At 38.7% G+C, this 21,093-nt stretch overlaps 1 protein-coding gene across 1 annotated transcript; it reads left to right on the forward strand.

The window, feature by feature from the left end:
• Positions 1 to 64: 64 nt before the first annotated feature.
• On the forward strand, positions 65 to 4,507 carry arpc4 (actin related protein 2/3 complex, subunit 4). The gene is made up of 6 exons (XM_061786067.1): positions 65 to 224; positions 1,175 to 1,293; positions 1,388 to 1,499; positions 1,583 to 1,678; positions 3,943 to 4,113; positions 4,198 to 4,507. Exons 1-6 carry the CDS (start codon positions 222 to 224, stop codon positions 4,201 to 4,203), a joined length of 507 nt encoding a protein of 168 aa, XP_061642051.1. The 5' UTR covers positions 65 to 221; the 3' UTR covers positions 4,204 to 4,507.
• Positions 4,508 to 21,093: the final 16,586 nt, after the last annotated feature.

Raw genomic sequence — 21,093 nt, forward strand, 5'->3', positions numbered from 1 at the left:
AACGCTGTAGTGAAGTAGTAATGACAGTAAATGTTTTTTTTTGAATGAGAAACACTTCTAAGCCCTGAACACAACCGTCGTCAGGCACGTGTCCACGCCTCTCAGTCAGTTTCCTTCTCTTCTCTTTGAAGAGGTTGATTTCCGGTACCTTGCCGGAAATGGGTTGATCAAAGAGCAGCTACTTCCGCCTCGGAGCTGCCTGTTTTCCTGACACATCAAAAATGGTGAGCCTCACTCCACACCCATACTTATAGCACATCTCCGTACTTGAAACGTACACTCGCTTTCGACAGATGCCTGCTTAGTTCCAACTTGTTAAGGCAAAATTTAGCAACTGCTCTCATTTAGACATGCTAGGCAGCGAGTTAGCTTAAAAGGCTAACGCTAGCAAGTCAGCTCTATAGTGGAGTACGTGTGTTCAGCATTTCATCAAAACAGAGCGGACTATTATCCTTCGGAAGCGATGACTCCTCTTACTACAGCGGTAAAAGAATGCGACTGTGACCGTGAACTGGAATGCTAGCCAGCTAAAGCTAACAGCTGCTGATGCAGCCAGCTGTCAGTTGAGCACTCAAAAGAGCTCTCCAGCCTCCACAGTGCACTATAACGTAAAAACAGTTTCAGCAATAATAAACCAGCTGATTGATACTAATTCTAAGTTAGGACTGATAAAAGCAAATGTCCTAATCAATAATTAAGATGGTAATCGACTTATGTGCAGAAAAACATACAAAACAACAACAAAGTCTCCAGTATCACAAGTCTCAAAGTAAAACTTTATTACGTTTTCCTTCAGACAAATGTGGTCCATGGTATTAGTTTGTTAACAATCCCGTCAGTGGACCAAAATGACTCCGAAGCACATTAATACCACAAAGTTGCTAAGTTGGCAACACAGAGTAGTCCTTCGCTTCATCACAACACCACAGCTCTGCCACCGGTTGCGAGGGTAACGGAAAACATAGTCTGCTTTTGCATGACACGGATTTGAGATGCAGTTGTTTTGAGTTGTGTACATGGACTCGGAATGAATTAACCTCATAAATCAAGGCACAAATATAGTATTTTGCACACTGTTTGCAAATGTATGTTGCAAAGCACGCTTCTTTACCCAGCAAACGGGTTGACAGTGGACTCAACAATAGTGTTTTGATTGTTGTTATGTGGTCGTCAGACGGCCACCTTGCGGCCCTACCTGAATGCGGTGCGAGCCACGCTGCAGGCCGCCCTCTGCCTGGAGAACTTCTCCTCTCAGGTGGTGGAGAGACACAACAAGCCTGAAGTGGAAGTACGGTGAGTGGCTTCGCTGTCGTTCTCTCTCCGACGGCCTCAGCCAAGGAAGTGCGGTGAATAACTGAAGCGTTGTCTATGTGGTGCCCACATTCAGGAGTAGCAAAGAGCTTCTCCTCCAGCCCGTCATCATCAGCCGCAATGACAAAGAGAAAGTCCTCATCGAGGGCTCCATCAACTCAGTCCGAGTCAGCATCGCCGTCAAGCAGGTAAGCGTGATGGCTGGCGTTTTCAGCGTTAAAGCGTCTCTCCACCCGCACGATAACTTGCTCGCTGGCGCTATATCTACCAGGCCGACGAGATAGAGAAGATCCTGTGCCACAAATTCATGCGCTTCATGATGATGAGGGCGGAGAACTTCTTCATCCTGAGGAGGAAACCGGTGGAGGTGAGCGGTCGTGCTGCTGACTACTCAACAGCACTTTGCTCGACTTGCATTACACCACAGCAATGTTTCCCAAACTTTTTACACCAAGGACCATCTCAAAAAAATACTCGGCTCTTTAAGTACTTATCATTGTGAGCAACATTAAAATGCAGTAGCATTGTAGGCTGATTTTTTTCATGAAAAAATTCCTAAAAAGGGTAATTAATTATTGTAAGCCATTGTAACATTATGGATAATGTGAACATAAGCACTCCATGCAAATATAGGAAAGTAAAAAACTGTACTTAAAAATAATTCAATTAAAATGTATCACACAAGTTAAATGAAAATTTAACCTACATAAATGTTTAAAAACAAACAATTCTTAAAGTCCCTGTAAAGTCAAACTAATGGTTTGTAAAGTTGACACCCCACAGAAATTGCCAAATTTGAATGATTAAAAAAAATTGCCAAGTATATGAACTGAGGCTTCAAAATCATGCCATTGTCTCCATTCTCAGATGGTGTGAGCATGTCAGCTAAATGCGTGAAACCACTCCTCGTTGAAAAATGGAAGCTACTTCATGTAATATCTTTATAATGGCTACACATGCTCAAGTTGTGAAAATATGTCAGCAGAGCTGTCAAATGTTACGGATCGTCCGTTTTTGGTTACGGAAATCACTGAGAGCTAACCCGTTACGCCCATTTTGTTTTGGAGTTTCAATGAACCAAATTGCTCAAACAAGTTGAAATAATGTGTGAATTTGAGAAAATTCTCCCATTTCCTGAGCTGGACAATGTCATTAAAATCCTTCTTGAGGATTTTTATCTAACAACACTTTTACTGTAATTGATAAAAATGTCAATTGACATTTAATATAGTTTACCATTTCAACTGCTTTTATACTCGCGTTTTGGTGATGAAAAGCATCTCTTGTCACTTTCCACTTTATTTTTTTCATTTTATAAAATAAATATTGAAGCCATAATTTATTAACGATTCTGATTATAGAATAGTGATTATATGCACAATTATTTTTAATTGTTAGATAATCTACTGCAATAACTGTCCCATGGTAATGTACTTGACATAATTAAAGAAATTATAAAAATGTAGACAAATTATTCAGGAAGTGTATTTCTACAGTATGGCAGCTCTGTGTCCAACTAAAGCCTTCAATGGCTGGGACGTAGCCACTGAGTCATCGCGGGGCTTTTCCACGCTAGCCACCGGCTAGCTTGCGAGCTAACAGCCAATAACTATGCAACTTGCAGTTGTGCCAGATAACCACTGATGTGAAGGCGCTCAAGTTCTTATGGGGGAATCATGCCGGTTTCCAAAGTGTGTCACGCAGCCCCATTATAGCCACGCCCACCAAAAAATGAGGAAAACTGAAATGGTGAAAAAGAGTTTAACCCTGCAGCTCTACAATTCGGTACTACATAGTTCTCATTCTTTGCTTATCTTTTCAGCAATTATGTTCAAACATGCATAATGCATTCGTAGACAAATCTCCGAATTCACTTTACAGGGTCACTGCCATTGACGTATTTAACTTCAGTTAAATACTGAACTGTACTGAGGTAGTTATTCTTTCACGTACCACTAGAGGGAGCCCCTATGCCACACTTTGAAAGTTGATGCACTACCGAATAATCCTCACACAATGGCCTCAATTCCAAAAGACACTGTGCCCCAGTTAATCACTGGTTGGGTCATGTACTAGAGCAAATAAGTGTCACACCTCAAATAGACACCGCCTATTTTCCTCAAACATAATAATAAAATCTATGTACAGTGTATGCAGTAGCAGCTCCAATACAAACTGCTCTGTGAAGCGAATTTATCGAGTAAACATTCCAACAAATTATTCTGAACTCCTTTTAACAAAGCTTCCCAAATGTTCAATATGCACACGACATCCTTTTGGCCTTCCGTTTTTATTTTATTTATTTTTTTTGTGCCATGCTCATATTTGTTTTCCAGTAGGTGTATTTTTATTGAATATTCTCAAATGCACGATACACACTTTGGTTTGATATTCCTTCACACAAAATACCTTTTTCTTACTTCCCATTCTTCATTACACATTCAACATCTTCAAGTTGTATCGGTGTTGTAGTATCGTAGCATTTTCACAAGCACAGGTACAGACGTACAATATCGGTATTGGTATCAGTGCATATTATACTTTGAAATGATGTTAAATTGTTTTGGGCACTCGTTATTACGCATGACTCAAATGTTTTTGTTGTTACTATTTGCTGCGATGTGTGTGCAGGGTTACGACATCAGCTTCCTGATCACCAACTTCCACACGGAGCAGATGTACAAGCACAAGCTGGTTGACTTCGTCATTCACTTCATGGAGGAGATCGACAAGGAGATCAGCGAGATGAAGCTGTCAGTCAACGCCAGAGCTCGCATCGTTGCTGAGGAGTTCCTAAAAAATGTCAGCTTTCAACACGTCACGCTTTCTTTACTAAAATTACTAAAAAAATTAAAAAAATCTAACTAAAATGATTTTATTTTGCAGTTCTGAGGTTTCTGAGATGAAAAGAAAACATTCCACAAGTTGATGTAAGAGAAGATCAGCCAAGATGACAACTATAAATAATGTACTTACTGTGCTTCTTATTAGTACATTTCTTGATGTGCACAGACTGAATTTGTTTTCCCTGATTATTGAAAGTGTTTGTTTTTAATATATATTTTATTGTGCTATGCTTTTTGTTATGACCATGAGACAGTCAATTGATCCATGTTATGTTTTATTACAGAGCACCACCTATTGTTGATTGAAATCATCCAAAATAATAAATATACTTGCTGGCAGTGAAGATGAATATGAATGTTGTTTCATTTTTTTCTGACAGGGCAGCACTTGGGACTATTAATTAATTAGCACGTACATCACACTTCTGAAGTCTGGGGTTCGAATCTTGGCTTGAGCTTTCATGTGGGGTTTGCATGAGGTTCAAGTTTGAATGGTTGTTTGTCTATGCCAAAATTTGGAATTTCAGGCTTTTATTTTGAAATTGGGGGAAGGGAGTTGTTCACAGGTTGGTTTGATTGAGGTGAACGCGCAGAAGTAGGAACGGAGCAAATCCCTTGAAATAAATAAGTTATAGCTAAATTTGTAAAGATTTTGAATTACAGGCTTTTGAAATTTGGTGAAAATTGGGGAAGGGGCGTCGTTCACAGGTTGGTTTGATTGAGGTGAACACGCAGAAGTAGGAACGGAGGAAATCCCTTGAGAAATAAGGAAGTTACGGCGAAATTTAGAATTTCCGGCTTTTATTTTGAAATTTCGTGAAATTTGGGGAAGGGGAGTTGTTCACAGGTTGGTTTGAATGAACTGAACACGAAGTAGGAACGGAGCAAATCCCTTGAGAAATAAGGAAGTTACGGCAAAATGTTGAATTTACGGCTTTTATTTTGAAATTTCGTGAAATTTGGGGAAGGGGAGTTGTTCACAGGTTGGTTTGAATGAACTGAACACGTATTAGTAGGAACGGAGCAAATTCCTTGAGAAATAAGGAAGTTACGGCAAAATTTTGAATTTCCGGCTTTTATTTTGAAATTTGGGGAAGGGGAGTCATTCACAGGTTGGTTTGAATGAATTGAACACGTAGAAGGAGGAACGGAGCAAATCCCTTGAGAAATAAGGAAGTTACGGCAAAATTTTGAATTTCTGGCTTTTATTTTGAAATTTGGGGAAGGGGAGTCATTCACAGGTTGGTTTGAATGAACTGAACACGTAGAAGTAGGAACGGAGCAAATTCCTTGAGAAATAAGGAAGTTACGGCAAAATTTTGAATTATAGGCTTTTATTTTGAAATTTCGTGAAATTTGGGGAAGGGGAGTTGTTCACAGGTTGGTTTGAATGAACTGAACACGTAGAAGTAGGAACGGAGCAAATCCCTTGAGAAATAAGGAAGTTACGGCAAAATTTTGAATTACAGGCTTTTATTTTGAAATTTGGGGAAGGGGAGTCATTCACAGGTTGGTTTGAATGAACTGAACACGTAGAAGTAGGAACGGAGCAAATCCCTTGAGAAATAAGGAAGTTACGGCAAAATTTTGAATTTTCCGGCTTTTATTTTGAAATTTCGTGAAATTTGGGGAAGGGGAGTTGTTCACAGGTTGGTTTGAATGAACTGAACACGTAGAAGTAGGAACGGAGCAAATCCCTTGAGAAATAAGGAAGTTACGGCAAAATTTTGAATTTACGGCTTTTATTTTGAACTTTCGTGAAATTTGGGGAAGGGGAGTCATTCACAGGTTGGTTTGAATGAACTGAACACGTAGAAGTAGGAACGGAGCAAATCCCTTGAGAAATAAGGAAGTTACAGCAAAATTTTGAATTACAGGCTTTTATTTTGAAATTTCGTGAAATTTGGGGAAGGGGAGTTGTTCACAGGTTGGTTTGAATGAACTGAACACGTAGAAGTAGGAACGGAGCAAATCCCTTGAGAAATAAGGAAGTTACGGCAAAATTTTGAATTACAGGCTTTTATTTTGAAATTTGGGGAAGGGGAGTCATTCACAGGTTGGTTTGAATGAACTGAACACGTAGAAGTAGGAACGGAGCAAATCCCTTGAGAAATAAGGAAGTTACAGCAAAATTTTGAATTACAGGCTTTTATTTTGAACTTTCGTGAAATTTGGGGAAGGGGAGTTGTTCACAGGTTGGTTTGAATTAACTGAACACGTAGAAGTAGGAACGGAGCAAATTCCTTGAGAAATAAGGAAGTTACGGCAAAATTTTGAATTACAGGCTTTTATTTTGAACTTTCGTGAAATTTGAGGAAGGGGAGTTGTTCACAGGTTGGTTTGAATGAACTGAACACGTAGAAGTAGGAACGGAGCAAATCCCTTGAGAAATAAGGAAGTTACGGCAACATTTTGAATTTCAGGCTTTTATTTTGAAATTTGGGGAAGGGGAGTCATTCACAGGTTGGTTTGAATGAACTGAACACGTAGAAGTAGGAACGGAGCAAATTCCTTGAGAAATAAGGAAGTTACGGCAAAATTTTGAATTACAGGCTTTTATTTTGAAATTTCGTGAAATTTGGGGAAGGGGAGTTGTTCACAGGTTGGTTTGAATGAACTGAACACGTAGAAGTAGGAACGGAGCAAATCCCTTGAGAAATAAGGAAGTTACGGCAAAATTTTGAATTTCAGGCTTTTATTTTGAAATTTGGGGAAGGGGAGTCATTCACAGGTTGGTTTGAATGAACTGAACACGTAGAAGTAGGAACGGAGCAAATTCCTTGAGAAATAAGGAAGTTACGGCAAAATTTTGAATTACAGGCTTTTATTTTGAAATTTGGGGAAGGGGAGTCATTCACAGGTTGGTTTGAATGAACTGAACACGTAGAAGTAGGAACGGAGCAAATCCCTTGAGAAATAAGGAAGTTACGGCAAAATGTTGAAGTTACGGCTTTTATTTTGAAATTTCGTGAAATTTGGGGAAGGGGAGTTGTTCACAGGTTGGTTTGAATGAACTGAACACGTAGAAGTAGGTTACGGCAAAATTTTGAATTTCTGGCTTTTATTTTGAACTTTCGTGAAATTTGGGGAAGGGGAGTTGTTCACAGGTTGGTTTGAATGGACTGAACACGTAGAAGTAGGAACGGAGCAAATCCCTTGAGAAATAAGGAAGTTACGGCAACATTTTGAATTTCAGGCTTTTATTTTGAAATTTGGGGAAGGGGAGTCATTCACAGGTTGGTTTGAATGAACTGAACACGTAGAAGTAGGAATGGAGCAAATCCCTTGAGAAATAAGGAAGTTACGGCAAAATTTTTAATTTCAGGCTTTTATTTTGAAATTTGGGGAAGGGGAGTCATTCACAGGTTGGTTTGAATGAACTGAACACGTAGAAGTAGGAACGGAGCAAATCCCTTGAGAAATAAGGAAGTTATGGCAAAATTTTGAATTTACGGCTTTTATTTTGAAATTTCGTGAAATTTGGGGAAGGGGAGTTGTTCACAGGTTGGTTTGAATGAACTGAACACGTAGAAGTTGGAACGGAGCAAATCCCTTGAGAAATAAGGAAGTTACGGCAAAATTTTTAATTTCAGGCTTTTATTTTGAAATTTGGGGAAGGGGAGTCATTCACAGGTTGGTTTGAATGAACTGAACACGTAGAAGTAGGAACGGAGCAAATCCCTTGAGAAATAAGGAAGTTACGGCAAAATTTTGAATTTACGGCTTTTATTTTGAACTTTCGTGAAATTTGGGGAAGGGGAGTCGTTCACAGGTTGGTTTGAATGAACTGAACACGTAGAAGTAGGAACGGAGCAAATCCCTTGAGAAATAAGGAAGTTACGGCAAAAAATTTTATTTCAGGCTTTTATTTTGAAATTTGGGGAAGGGGAGTCATTCACAGGTTGGTTTGAATGAACTGAACACGTAGAAGTAGGAACGGAGCAAATCCCTTGAGAAATAAGGAAGTTATGGCAAAATTTAGAATTTACGGCTTTTATTTTGAAATTTCGTGAAATTTGGGGAAGGGGAGTTGTTCACAGGTTGGTTTGAATGAACTGAACACGTAGAAGTAGGAACGGAGCAAATCCCTTGAGAAATAAGGAAGTTACGGCAAAATTTTGAATTTACGGCTTTTATTTTGAACTTTCGTGAAATTTGGGGAAGGGGAGTCATTCACAGGTTGGTTTGAATGAACTGAACACGTAGAAGTAGGAACGGAGCAAATCCCTTGAGAAATAAGGAAGTTACAGCAAAATTTTGAATTACAGGCTTTTATTTTGAAATTTCGTGAAATTTGGGGAAGGGGAGTTGTTCACAGGTTGGTTTGAATGAACTGAACACGTAGAAGTAGGAACGGAGCAAATCCCTTGAGAAATAAGGAAGTTACGGCAAAATTTTGAATTACAGGCTTTTATTTTGAAATTTGGGGAAGGGGAGTCATTCACAGGTTGGTTTGAATGAACCTGAACACGTAGAAGTAGGAACGGAGCAAATCCCTTGAGAAATAAGGAAGTTACAGCAAAATTTTGAATTACAGGCTTTTATTTTGAACTTTCGTGAAATTTGGGGAAGGGGAGTTGTTCACAGGTTGGTTTGAATTAACTGAACACGTAGAAGTAGGAACGGAGCAAATTCCTTGAGAAATAAGGAAGTTACGGCAAAATTTTGAATTACAGGCTTTTATTTTGAACTTTCGTGAAATTTGAGGAAGGGGAGTTGTTCACAGGTTGGTTTGAATGAACTGAACACGTAGAAGTAGGAACGGAGCAAATCCCTTGAGAAATAAGGAAGTTATGGCAAAATTTTTAATTTACGGCTTTTATTTTGAAATTTCGTGAAATTTGGGGAAGGGGAGTTGTTCACAGGTTGGTTTGAATGAACTGAACACGTAGAAGTAGGAACGGAGCAAATCCCTTGAGAAATAAGGAAGTTACGGCAACATTTTGAATTTCAGGCTTTTATTTTGAAATTTGGGGAAGGGGAGTCATTCACAGGTTGGTTTGAATGAACTGAACACGTAGAAGTAGGAACGGAGCAAATTCCTTGAGAAATAAGGAAGTTACGGCAAAATTTTGAATTACAGGCTTTTATTTTGAAATTTCGTGAAATTTGGGGAAGGGGAGTTGTTCACAGGTTGGTTTGAATGAACTGAACACGTAGAAGTAGGAACGGAGCAAATCCCTTGAGAAATAAGGAAGTTACGGCAAAATTTTGAATTTCAGGCTTTTATTTTGAAATTTGGGGAAGGGGAGTCATTCACAGGTTGGTTTGAATGAACTGAACACGTAGAAGTAGGAACGGAGCAAATTCCTTGAGAAATAAGGAAGTTACGGCAAAATTTTGAATTACAGGCTTTTATTTTGAAATTTGGGGAAGGGGAGTCATTCACAGGTTGGTTTGAATGAACTGAACACGTAGAAGTAGGAACGGAGCAAATCCCTTGAGAAATAAGGAAGTTACGGCAAAATGTTGAAGTTACGGCTTTTATTTTGAAATTTCGTGAAATTTGGGGAAGGGGAGTTGTTCACAGGTTGGTTTGAATGAACTGAACACGTAGAAGTAGGTTACGGCAAAATTTTGAATTTCTGGCTTTTATTTTGAACTTTCGTGAAATTTGGGGAAGGGGAGTTGTTCACAGGTTGGTTTGAATGGACTGAACACGTAGAAGTAGGAACGGAGCAAATCCCTTGAGAAATAAGGAAGTTACGGCAACATTTTGAATTTCAGGCTTTTATTTTGAAATTTGGGGAAGGGGAGTCATTCACAGGTTGGTTTGAATGAACTGAACACGTAGAAGTAGGAACGGAGCAAATCCCTTGAGAAATAAGGAAGTTACGGCAAAATTTTTAATTTCAGGCTTTTATTTTGAAATTTGGGGAAGGGGAGTCATTCACAGGTTGGTTTGAATGAACTGAACACGTAGAAGTAGGAACGGAGCAAATCCCTTGAGAAATAAGGAAGTTATGGCAAAATTTTGAATTTACGGCTTTTATTTTGAAATTTCGTGAAATTTGGGGAAGGGGAGTTGTTCACAGGTTGGTTTGAATGAACTGAACACGTAGAAGTTGGAACGGAGCAAATCCCTTGAGAAATAAGGAAGTTACGGCAAAATTTTTAATTTCAGGCTTTTATTTTGAAATTTGGGGAAGGGGAGTCATTCACAGGTTGGTTTGAATGAACTGAACACGTAGAAGTAGGAACGGAGCAAATCCCTTGAGAAATAAGGAAGTTACGGCAAAATTTTGAATTTACGGCTTTTATTTTGAACTTTCGTGAAATTTGGGGAAGGGGAGTCGTTCACAGGTTGGTTTGAATGAACTGAACACGTAGAAGTAGGAACGGAGCAAATCCCTTGAGAAATAAGGAAGTTACGGCAAAAAATTTTATTTCAGGCTTTTATTTTGAAATTTGGGGAAGGGGAGTCATTCACAGGTTGGTTTGAATGAACTGAACACGTAGAAGTAGGAACGGAGCAAATCCCTTGAGAAATAAGGAAGTTATGGCAAAATTTAGAATTTACGGCTTTTATTTTGAAATTTCGTGAAATTTGGGGAAGGGGAGTTGTTCACAGGTTGGTTTGAATGAACTGAACACGTAGAAGTAGGAACGGAGCAAATCCCTTGAGAAATAAGGAAGTTACGGCAAAATTTTTAATTTCAGGCTTTTATTTTGAAATTTGGGGAAGGGGAGTCATTCACAGGTTGGTTTGAATGAACTGAACACGTAGAAGTAGGAACGGAGCAAATTCCTTGAGAAATAAGGAAGTTACGGCAACATTTTGAATTACAGGCTTTTATTTTGAAATTTCGTGAAATTTGGGGAAGGGGAGTTGTTCACAGGTTGGTTTGAATGAACTGAACACGTAGAAGTAGGAACGGAGCAAATCCCTTGAGAAATAAGGAAGTTACAGCAAAATTTTGAATTTATGGCTTTTATTTTGAAATTTCGTGAAATTTGGGGAAGGGGAGTTGTTCACAGGTTGGTTTGAATGAACTGAACACATAGAAGTAGGAACGGAGCAAATTCCTTGAGAAATAAGGAAGTTACGGCAAAATTTTGAATTACAGGCTTTTATTTTGAACTTTCGTGAAATTTGGGGAAGGGGAGTTGTTCACAGGTTGGTTTGAATGAACTGAACACGTAGAAGTAGGAACGGAGCAAATCCCTTGAGAAATAAGGAAGTTACGGCAAAATTTTGAATTTACGGCTTTTATTTTGAAATTTTGTGAAATTTGGGGAAGGGGAGTTGTTCACAGGTTGGTTTGAATGAACTGAACACGTAGAAGTAGGAACGGAGCAAATCCCTTGAGAAATAAGGAAGTTACGGCAACATTTTGAATTTATGGCTTTTATTTTGAAATTTCGTGAAATTTGGGGAAGGGGAGTTGTTCACAGGTTGGTTTGAATGAACTGAACACGTAGAAGTAGGAACGGAGCAAATCCCTTGAGAAATAAGGAAGTTACGGCAAAATTTTTAATTTCAGGCTTTTATTTTGAAATTTGGGGAAGGGGAGTCATTCACAGGTTGGTTTGAATGAACTGAACACGTAGAAGTAGGAACGGAGCAAATTCCTTGAGAAATAAGGAAGTTACGGCAACATTTTGAATTACAGGCTTTTATTTTGAAATTTCGTGAAATTTGGGGAAGGGGAGTCATTCACAGGTTGGTTTGAATGAACTGAACACGTAGAAGTAGGAACGGAGCAAATCCCTTGAGAAATAAGGAAGTTATGGCAAAATTTAGAATTTACGGCTTTTATTTTGAAATTTCGTGAAATTTGGGGAAGGGGAGTTGTTCACAGGTTGGTTTGAATGAACTGAATACGTAGAAGTAGGAACGGAGCAAATCCCTTGAGAAATAAGGAAGTTACGGCAAAATTTTGAATTTCCGGCTTTTATTTTGAAATTTGGGGAAGGGGAGTCATTCACAGGTTGGTTTGAATGAACTGAACACGTAGAAGTAGGAACGGAGCAAATCCCTTGAGAAATAAGGAAGTTACGGCAACATTTTGAATTTCAGGCTTTTATTTTGAAATTTGGGGAAGGGGAGTCATTCACAGGTTGGTTTGAATGAACTGAACACGTAGAAGTAGGAACGGAGCAAATTCCTTGAGAAATAAGGAAGTTACGTCAAAATTTTGAATTACAGGCTTTTATTTTGAACTTTCGTGAAATTTGGGGAAGGGGAGTTGTTCACAGGTTGGTTTGAATGAACTGAACACGTAGAAGTAGGAACGGAGCAAATCCCTTGAGAAATAAGGAAGTTACGGCAAAATTTTGAATTTCAGGCTTTTATTTTGAAATTTGTGGAAGGGGAGTCATTCACAGGTTGGTTTGAATGAACTGAACACGTAGAAGTAGGAACGGAGCAAATTCCTTGAGAAATAAGGAAGTTACGGCAAAATTTTGAATTACAGGCTTTTATTTTGAAATTTGGGGAAGGGGAGTCATTCACAGGTTGGTTTGAATGAACTGAACACGTAGAAGTAGGAACGGAGCAAATCCCTTGAGAAATAAGGAAGTTACGGCAAAATGTTGAAGTTACGGCTTTTATTTTGAAATTTCGTGAAATTTGGGGAAGGGGAGTTGTTCACAGGTTGGTTTGAATGAACTGAACACGTAGAAGTAGGTTACGGCAAAATTTTGAATTTCTGGCTTTTATTTTGAACTTTCGTGAAATTTGGGGAAGGGGAGTTGTTCACAGGTTGGTTTGAATGGACTGAACACGTAGAAGTAGGAACGGAGCAAATCCCTTGAGAAATAAGGAAGTTACGGCAACATTTTGAATTTCAGGCTTTTATTTTGAAATTTGGGGAAGGGGAGTCATTCACAGGTTGGTTTGAATGAACTGAACACGTAGAAGTAGGAACGGAGCAAATCCCTTGAGAAATAAGGAAGTTACGGCAAAATTTTTAATTTCAGGCTTTTATTTTGAAATTTGGGGAAGGGGAGTCATTCACAGGTTGGTTTGAATGAACTGAACACGTAGAAGTAGGAACGGAGCAAATCCCTTGAGAAATAAGGAAGTTATGGCAAAATTTTGAATTTACGGCTTTTATTTTGAAATTTCGTGAAATTTGGGGAAGGGGAGTTGTTCACAGGTTGGTTTGAATGAACTGAACACGTAGAAGTTGGAACGGAGCAAATCCCTTGAGAAATAAGGAAGTTACGGCAAAATTTTTAATTTCAGGCTTTTATTTTGAAATTTGGGGAAGGGGAGTCATTCACAGGTTGGTTTGAATGAACTGAACACGTAGAAGTAGGAACGGAGCAAATCCCTTGAGAAATAAGGAAGTTACGGCAAAATTTTGAATTACAGGCTTTTATTTTGAACTTTCGTGAAATTTGGGGAAGGGGAGTCGTTCACAGGTTGGTTTGAATGAACTGAACACGTAGAAGTAGGAACGGAGCAAATCCCTTGAGAAATAAGGAAGTTACGGCAAAAATTTTTATTTCAGGCTTTTATTTTGAAATTCGGCGAAGGGGAGTCATTCACAGGTTGGTTTGAATGAACTGAACACGTAGAAGTAGGAACGGAGCAAATCCCTTGAGAAATAAGGAAGTTATGGCAAAATTTTGAATTTACGGCTTTTATTTTGAAATTTCGTGAAATTTGGGGAAGGGGAGTTGTTCACAGGTTGGTTTGAATGAACTGAACACGTAGAAGTAGGAACGGAGCAAATCCCTTGAGAAATAAGGAAGTTACGGCAAAATTTTTAATTTCAGGCTTTTATTTTGAAATTTGGGGAAGGGGAGTCATTCACAGGTTGGTTTGAATGAACTGAACACGTAGAAGTAGGAACGGAGCAAATTCCTTGAGAAATAAGGAAGTTACGGCAACATTTTGAATTACAGGCTTTTATTTTGAAATTTCGTGAAATTTGGGGAAGGGGAGTTGTTCACAGGTTGGTTTGAATGAACTGAACACGTAGAAGTAGGAACGGAGCAAATCCCTTGAGAAATAAGGAAGTTACAGCAAAATTTTGAATTCATGGCTTTTATTTTGAAATTTCGTGAAATTTGGGGAAGGGGAGTTGTTCACAGGTTGGTTTGAATGAACTGAACACGTAGAAGTAGGAACGGAGCAAATCCCTTGAGAAATAAGGAAGTTACGGCAAAATTTTGAATTTACGGCTTTTATTTTGAAATTTTGTGAAATTTGGGGAAGGGGAGTTGTTCACAGGTTGGTTTGAATGAACTGAACACGTAGAAGTAGGAACGGAGCAAATCCCTTGAGAAATAAGGAAGTTACGGCAACATTTTGAATTTATGGCTTTTATTTTGAAATTTCGTGAAATTTGGGGAAGGGGAGTTGTTCACAGGTTGGTTTGAATGAACTGAACACGTAGAAGTAGGAACGGAGCAAATCCCTTGAGAAATAAGGAAGTTACGGCAAAATTTTTAATTTCAGGCTTTTATTTTGAAATTTGGGGAAGGGGAGTCATTCACAGGTTGGTTTGAATGAACTGAACACGTAGAAGTAGGAACGGAGCAAATTCCTTGAGAAATAAGGAAGTTACGGCAACATTTTGAATTACAGGCTTTTATTTTGAAATTTCGTGAAATTTGGGGAAGCGGAGTTGTTCACAGGTTGGTTTGAATGAACTGAACACGTAGAAGTAGGAACGGAGCAAATCCCTTGAGAAATAAGGAAGTTATGGCAAAATTTAGAATTTACGGCTTTTATTTTGAAATTTCGTGAAATTTGGGGAAGGGGAGTTGTTCACAGGTTGGTTTGAATGAACTGAATACGTAGAAGTAGGAACGGAGCAAATCCCTTGAGAAATAAGGAAGTTACGGCAAAATTTTGAATTTCAGGCTTTTATTTTGAAATTTGGGGAAGGGGAGTCATTCACAGGTTGGTTTGAATGAACTGAACACGTAGAAGTAGGAACAGAGCAAATTCCTTGAGAAATAAGGAAGTTACGGCAAAATTTTGAATTACAGGCTTTTATTTTGAACTTTCGTGAAATTTGGGGAAGGGGAGTTGTTCACAGGTTGGTTTGAATGAACTGAACACGTAGAAGTAGGAACGGAGCAAATCCCTTGAGAAATAAGGAAGTTATGGCAAAATTTTGAATTTACGGCTTTTATTTTGAAATTTCGTGAAATTTGGGGAAGGGGAGTTGTTCACAGGTTGGTTTGAATGAACTGAACACGTAGAAGTTGGAACGGAGCAAATCCCTTGAGAAATAAGGAAGTTACGGCAAAATTTTTAATTTCAGGCTTTTATTTTGAAATTTGGGGAAGGGGAGTCATTCACAGGTTGGTTTGAATGAACTGAACACGTAGAAGTAGGAACGGAGCAAATCCCTTGAGAAATAAGGAAGTTACGGCAAAATTTTGAATTTACGGCTTTTATTTTGAACTTTCGTGAAATTTGGGGAAGGGGAGTCGTTCACAGGTTGGTTTGAATGAACTGAACACGTAGAAGTAGGAACGGAGCAAATCCCTTGAGAAATAAGGAAGTTACGGCAAAAAATTTTATTTCAGGCTTTTATTTTGAAATTTGGGGAAGGGGAGTCATTCACAGGTTGGTTTGAATGAACTGAACACGTAGAAGTAGGAACGGAGCAAATCCCTTGAGAAATAAGGAAGTTATGGCAAAATTTAGAATTTACGGCTTTTATTTTGAAATTTCGTGAAATTTGGGGAAGGGGAGTTGTTCACAGGTTGGTTTGAATGAACTGAACACGTAGAAGTAGGAACGGAGCAAATCCCTTGAGAAATAAGGAAGTTACGGCAAAATTTTTAATTTCAGGCTTTTATTTTGAAATTTGGGGAAGGGGAGTCATTCACAGGTTGGTTTGAATGAACTGAACACGTAGAAGTAGGAACGGAGCAAATTCCTTGAGAAATAAGGAAGTTACGGCAACATTTTGAATTACAGGCTTTTATTTTGAAATTTCGTGAAATTTGGGGAAGGGGAGTTGTTCACAGGTTGGTTTGAATGAACTGAACACGTAGAAGTAGGAACGGAGCAAATCCCTTGAGAAATAAGGAAGTTACAGCAAAATTTTGAATTTATGGCTTTTATTTTGAAATTTCGTGAAATTTGGGGAAGGGGAGTTGTTCACAGGTTGGTTTGAATGAACTGAACACATAGAAGTAGGAACGGAGCAAATTCCTTGAGAAATAAGGAAGTTACGGCAAAATTTTGAATTACAGGCTTTTATTTTGAACTTTCGTGAAATTTGGGGAAGGGGAGTTGTTCACAGGTTGGTTTGAATGAACTGAACACGTAGAAGTAGGAACGGAGCAAATCCCTTGAGAAATAAGGAAGTTACGGCAAAATTTTGAATTTACGGCTTTTATTTTGAAATTTTGTGAAATTTGGGGAAGGGGAGTTGTTCACAGGTTGGTTTGAATGAACTGAACACGTAGAAGTAGGAACGGAGCAAATCCCTTGAGAAATAAGGAAGTTACGGCAACATTTTGAATTTATGGCTTTTATTTTGAAATTTCGTGAAATTTGGGGAAGGGGAGTTGTTCACAGGTTGGTTTGAATGAACTGAACACGTAGAAGTAGGAACGGAGCAAATCCCTTGAGAAATAAGGAAGTTACGGCAAAATTTTTAATTTCAGGCTTTTATTTTGAAATTTGGGGAAGGGGAGTCATTCACAGGTTGGTTTGAATGAACTGAACACGTAGAAGTAGGAACGGAGCAAATTCCTTGAGAAATAAGGAAGTTACGGCAACATTTTGAATTACAGGCTTTTATTTTGAAATTTCGTGAAATTTGGGGAAGGGGAGTCATTCACAGGTTGGTTTGAATGAACTGAACACGTAGAAGTAGGAACGGAGCAAATCCCTTGAGAAATAAGGAAGTTATGGCAAAATTTAGAATTTACGGCTTTTATTTTGAAATTTCGTGAAATTTGGGGAAGGGGAGTTGTTCACAGGTTGGTTTGAATGAACTGAATACGTAGAAGTAGGAACGGAGCAAATCCCTTGAGAAATAAGGAAGTTACGGCAAAATTTTGAATTTCCGGCTTTTATTTTGAAATTTGGGGAAGGGGAGTCATTCACAGGTTGGTTTGAATGAACTGAACACGTAGAAGTAGGAACGGAGCAAATCCCTTGAGAAATAAGGAAGTTACGGCAACATTTTGAATTTCAGGCTTTTATTTTGAAATTTGGGGAAGGGGAGTCATTCACAGGTTGGTTTGAATGAACTGAACACGTAGAAGTAGGAACGGAGCAAATTCCTTGAGAAATAAGGAAGTTACGTCAAAATTTTGAATTACAGGCTTTTATTTTGAACTTTCGTGAAATTTGGGGAAGGGGAGTTGTTCACAGGTTGGTTTGAATGAACTGAACACGTAGAAGTAGGAACGGAGCAAATCCCTTGAGAAATAAGGAAGTTACGGCAAAATTTTGAATTTCAGGCTTTTATTTTGAAATTTGTGGAAGGGGAGTCATTCACAGGTTGGTTTGAATGAACTGAACACGTAGAAGTAGGAACGGAGCAAATTCCTTGAGAAATAAGGAAGTTACGGCAAAATTTTGAATTACAGGCTTTTATTTTGAAATTTGGGGAAGGGGAGTCATTCACAGGTTGGTTTGAATGAACTGAACACGTAGAAGTAGGAACGGAGCAAATCCCTTGAGAAATAAGGAAGTTACGGCAAAATGTTGAAGTTACGGCTTTTATTTTGAAATTTCGTGAAATTTGGGGAAGGGGAGTTGTTCACAGGTTGGTTTGAATGAACTGAACACGTAGAAGTAGGTTACGGCAAAATTTTGAATTTCTGGCTTTTATTTTGAACTTTCGTGAAATTTGGGGAAGGGGAGTTGTTCACAGGTTGGTTTGAATGGACTGAACACGTAGAAGTAGGAACGGAGCAAATCCCTTGAGAAATAAGGAAGTTACGGCAACATTTTGAATTTCAGGCTTTTATTTTGAAATTTGGGGAAGGGGAGTCATTCACAGGTTGGTTTGAATGAACTGAACACGTAGAAGTAGGAACGGAGCAAATCCCTTGAGAAATAAGGAAGTTACGGCAAAATTTTTAATTTCAGGCTTTTATTTTGAAATTTGGGGAAGGGGAGTCATTCACAGGTTGGTTTGAATGAACTGAACACGTAGAAGTAGGAACGGAGCAAATCCCTTGAGAAATAAGGAAGTTATGGCAAAATTTTGAATTTACGGCTTTTATTTTGAAATTTCGTGAAATTTGGGGAAGGGGAGTTGTTCACAGGTTGGTTTGAATGAACTGAACACGTAGAAGTTGGAACGGAGCAAATCCCTTGAGAAATAAGGAAGTTACGGCAAAATTTTTAATTTCAGGCTTTTATTTTGAAATTTGGGGAAGGGGAGTCATTCACAGGTTGGTTTGAATGAACTGAACACGTAGAAGTAGGAACGGAGCAAATCCCTTGAGAAATAAGGAAGTTACGGCAAAATTTTGAATTACAGGCTTTTATTTTGAACTTTCGTGAAATTTGGGGAAGGGGAGTCGTTCACAGGTTGGTTTGAATGAACTGAACACGTAGAAGTAGGAACGGAGCAAATCCCTTGAGAAATAAGGAAGTTACGGCAAAAATTTTTATTTCAGGCTTTTATTTTGAAATTCGGCGAAGGGGAGTCATTCACAGGTTGGTTTGAATGAACTGAACACGTAGAAGTAGGAACGGAGCAAATCCCTTGAGAAATAAGGAAGTTATGGCAAAATTTTGAATTTACGGCTTTTATTTTGAAATTTCGTGAAATTTGGGGAAGGGGAGTTGTTCACAGGTTGGTTTGAATGAACTGAACACGTAGAAGTAGGAACGGAGCAAATCCCTTGAGAAATAAGGAAGTTACGGCAAAATTTTTAATTTCAGGCTTTTATTTTGAAATTTGGGGAAGGGGAGTCATTCACAGGTTGGTTTGAATGAACTGAACACGTAGAAGTAGGAACGGAGCAAATTCCTTGAGAAATAAGGAAGTTACGGCAACATTTTGAATTACAGGCTTTTATTTTGAAATTTCGTGAAATTTGGGGAAGGGGAGTTGTTCACAGGTTGGTTTGAATGAACTGAACACGTAGAAGTAGGAACGGAGCAAATCCCTTGAGAAATAAGGAAGTTACAGCAAAATTTTGAATTCATGGCTTTTATTTTGAAATTTCGTGAAATTTGGGGAAGGGGAGTTGTTCACAGGTTGGTTTGAATGAACTGAACACGTAGAAGTAGGAACGGAGCAAATCCCTTGAGAAATAAGGAAGTTACGGCAAAATTTTGAATTTACGGCTTTTATTTTGAAATTTTGTGAAATTTGGGGAAGGGGAGTTGTTCACAGGTTGGTTTGAATGAACTGAACACGTAGAAGTAGGAACGGAGCAAATCCCTTGAGAAATAAGGAAGTTACGGCAACATTTTGAATTTATGGCTTTTATTTTGAAATTTCGTGAAATTTGGGGAAGGGGAGTTGTTCACAGGTTGGTTTGAATGAACTGAACACGTAGAAGTAGGAACGGAGCAAATCCCTTGAGAAATAAGGAAGTTACGGCAAAATTTTTAATTTCAGGCTTTTATTTTGAAATTTGGGGAAGGGGAGTCATTCACAGGTTGGTTTGAATGAACTGAACACGTAGAAGTAGGAACGGAGCAAATTCCTTGAGAAATAAGGAAGTTACGGCAACATTTTGAATTACAGGCTTTTATTTTGAAATTTCGTGAAATTTGGGGAAGCGGAGTTGTTCACAGGTTGGTTTGAATGAACTGAACACGTAGAAGTAGGAACGGAGCAAATCCCTTGAGAAATAAGGAAGTTATGGCAAAATTTAGAATTTACGGCTTTTATTTTGAAATTTCGTGAAATTTGGGGAAGGGGAGTTGTTCACAGGTTGGTTTGAATGAACTGAATACGTAGAAGTAGGAACGGAGCAAATCCCTTGAGAAATAAGGAAGTTACGGCAAAATTTTGAATTTCAGGCTTTTATTTTGAAATTTGGGGAAGGGGAGTCATTCACAGGTTGGTTTGAATGAACTGAACACGTAGAAGTAGGAACAGAGCAAATTCCTTGAGAAATAAGGAAGTTACGGCAAAATTTTGAATTACAGGCTTTTATTTTGAACTTTCGTGAAATTTGGGGAAGGGGAGTTGTTCACAGGTTGGTTTGAATGAACTGAACACGTAGAAGTAGGAACGGAGCAAATCCCTTGAGAAATAAGGAAGTTACGGCAACATTTTGAATTTCAGGCTTTTATTTTGAAATTTGGGGAAGGGGAGTCATTCACAGGTTGGTTTGAATGAACTGAACACGTAGAAGTAGGAACGGAGCAAATTCCTTGAGAAATAAGGAAGTTACGTCAAAATTTTGAATTACAGGCTTTTATTTTGAACTTTCGTGAAATTTGGGGAAGGGGAGTTGTTCACAGGTTGGTTTGAATGAACTGAACACGTAGAAGTAGGAACGGAGCAAATCCCTTGAGAAATAAGGAAGTTACGGCAACATTTTGAATTTCAGGCTTTTATTTTGAAATTTGTGGAAGGGGAGTCATTCACAGGTTGGTTTGAATGAACTGAACACATAGAAGTAGGAACGGAGCAAATCCCTTGAGAAATAAGGAAGTTTCGGCAAAATTTTGAATTTCTGGCTTTTATTTCGAAATTTGGTGAAAATTGGGGAAGGGGAAAGAGAGAGAGTGAAGATGAATATGAATGTTGTTGCTTTTTTTCTGACAGGGCAGCACTTTGGATTATTAGTTAGCACGTACATCACACTTCTGAAGTCTGGGGTTCGAATCTTGGCTTGAGCTTTCATATGTGGGGTTTGCATGAGGTTCAAGTGTGAATGGTTGTTTGTATGTGTGGTCTATGATTGGCTGGCGACCAGTCCAGGGTCTACCCTGCCTTTTGCTCAACGTTAGCTAGGATAGGCTCCAGCTCATCAGTGACCCTAATGAGGACAAGCATTATAGAAACAGAATGGATGGGAAGGTGACTGG

This window comes from Phyllopteryx taeniolatus, chromosome 9 (genome assembly GCF_024500385.1).
Source record: "Phyllopteryx taeniolatus isolate TA_2022b chromosome 9, UOR_Ptae_1.2, whole genome shotgun sequence".
Classification (NCBI taxonomy): domain Eukaryota; kingdom Metazoa; phylum Chordata; class Actinopteri; order Syngnathiformes; family Syngnathidae; genus Phyllopteryx; species Phyllopteryx taeniolatus.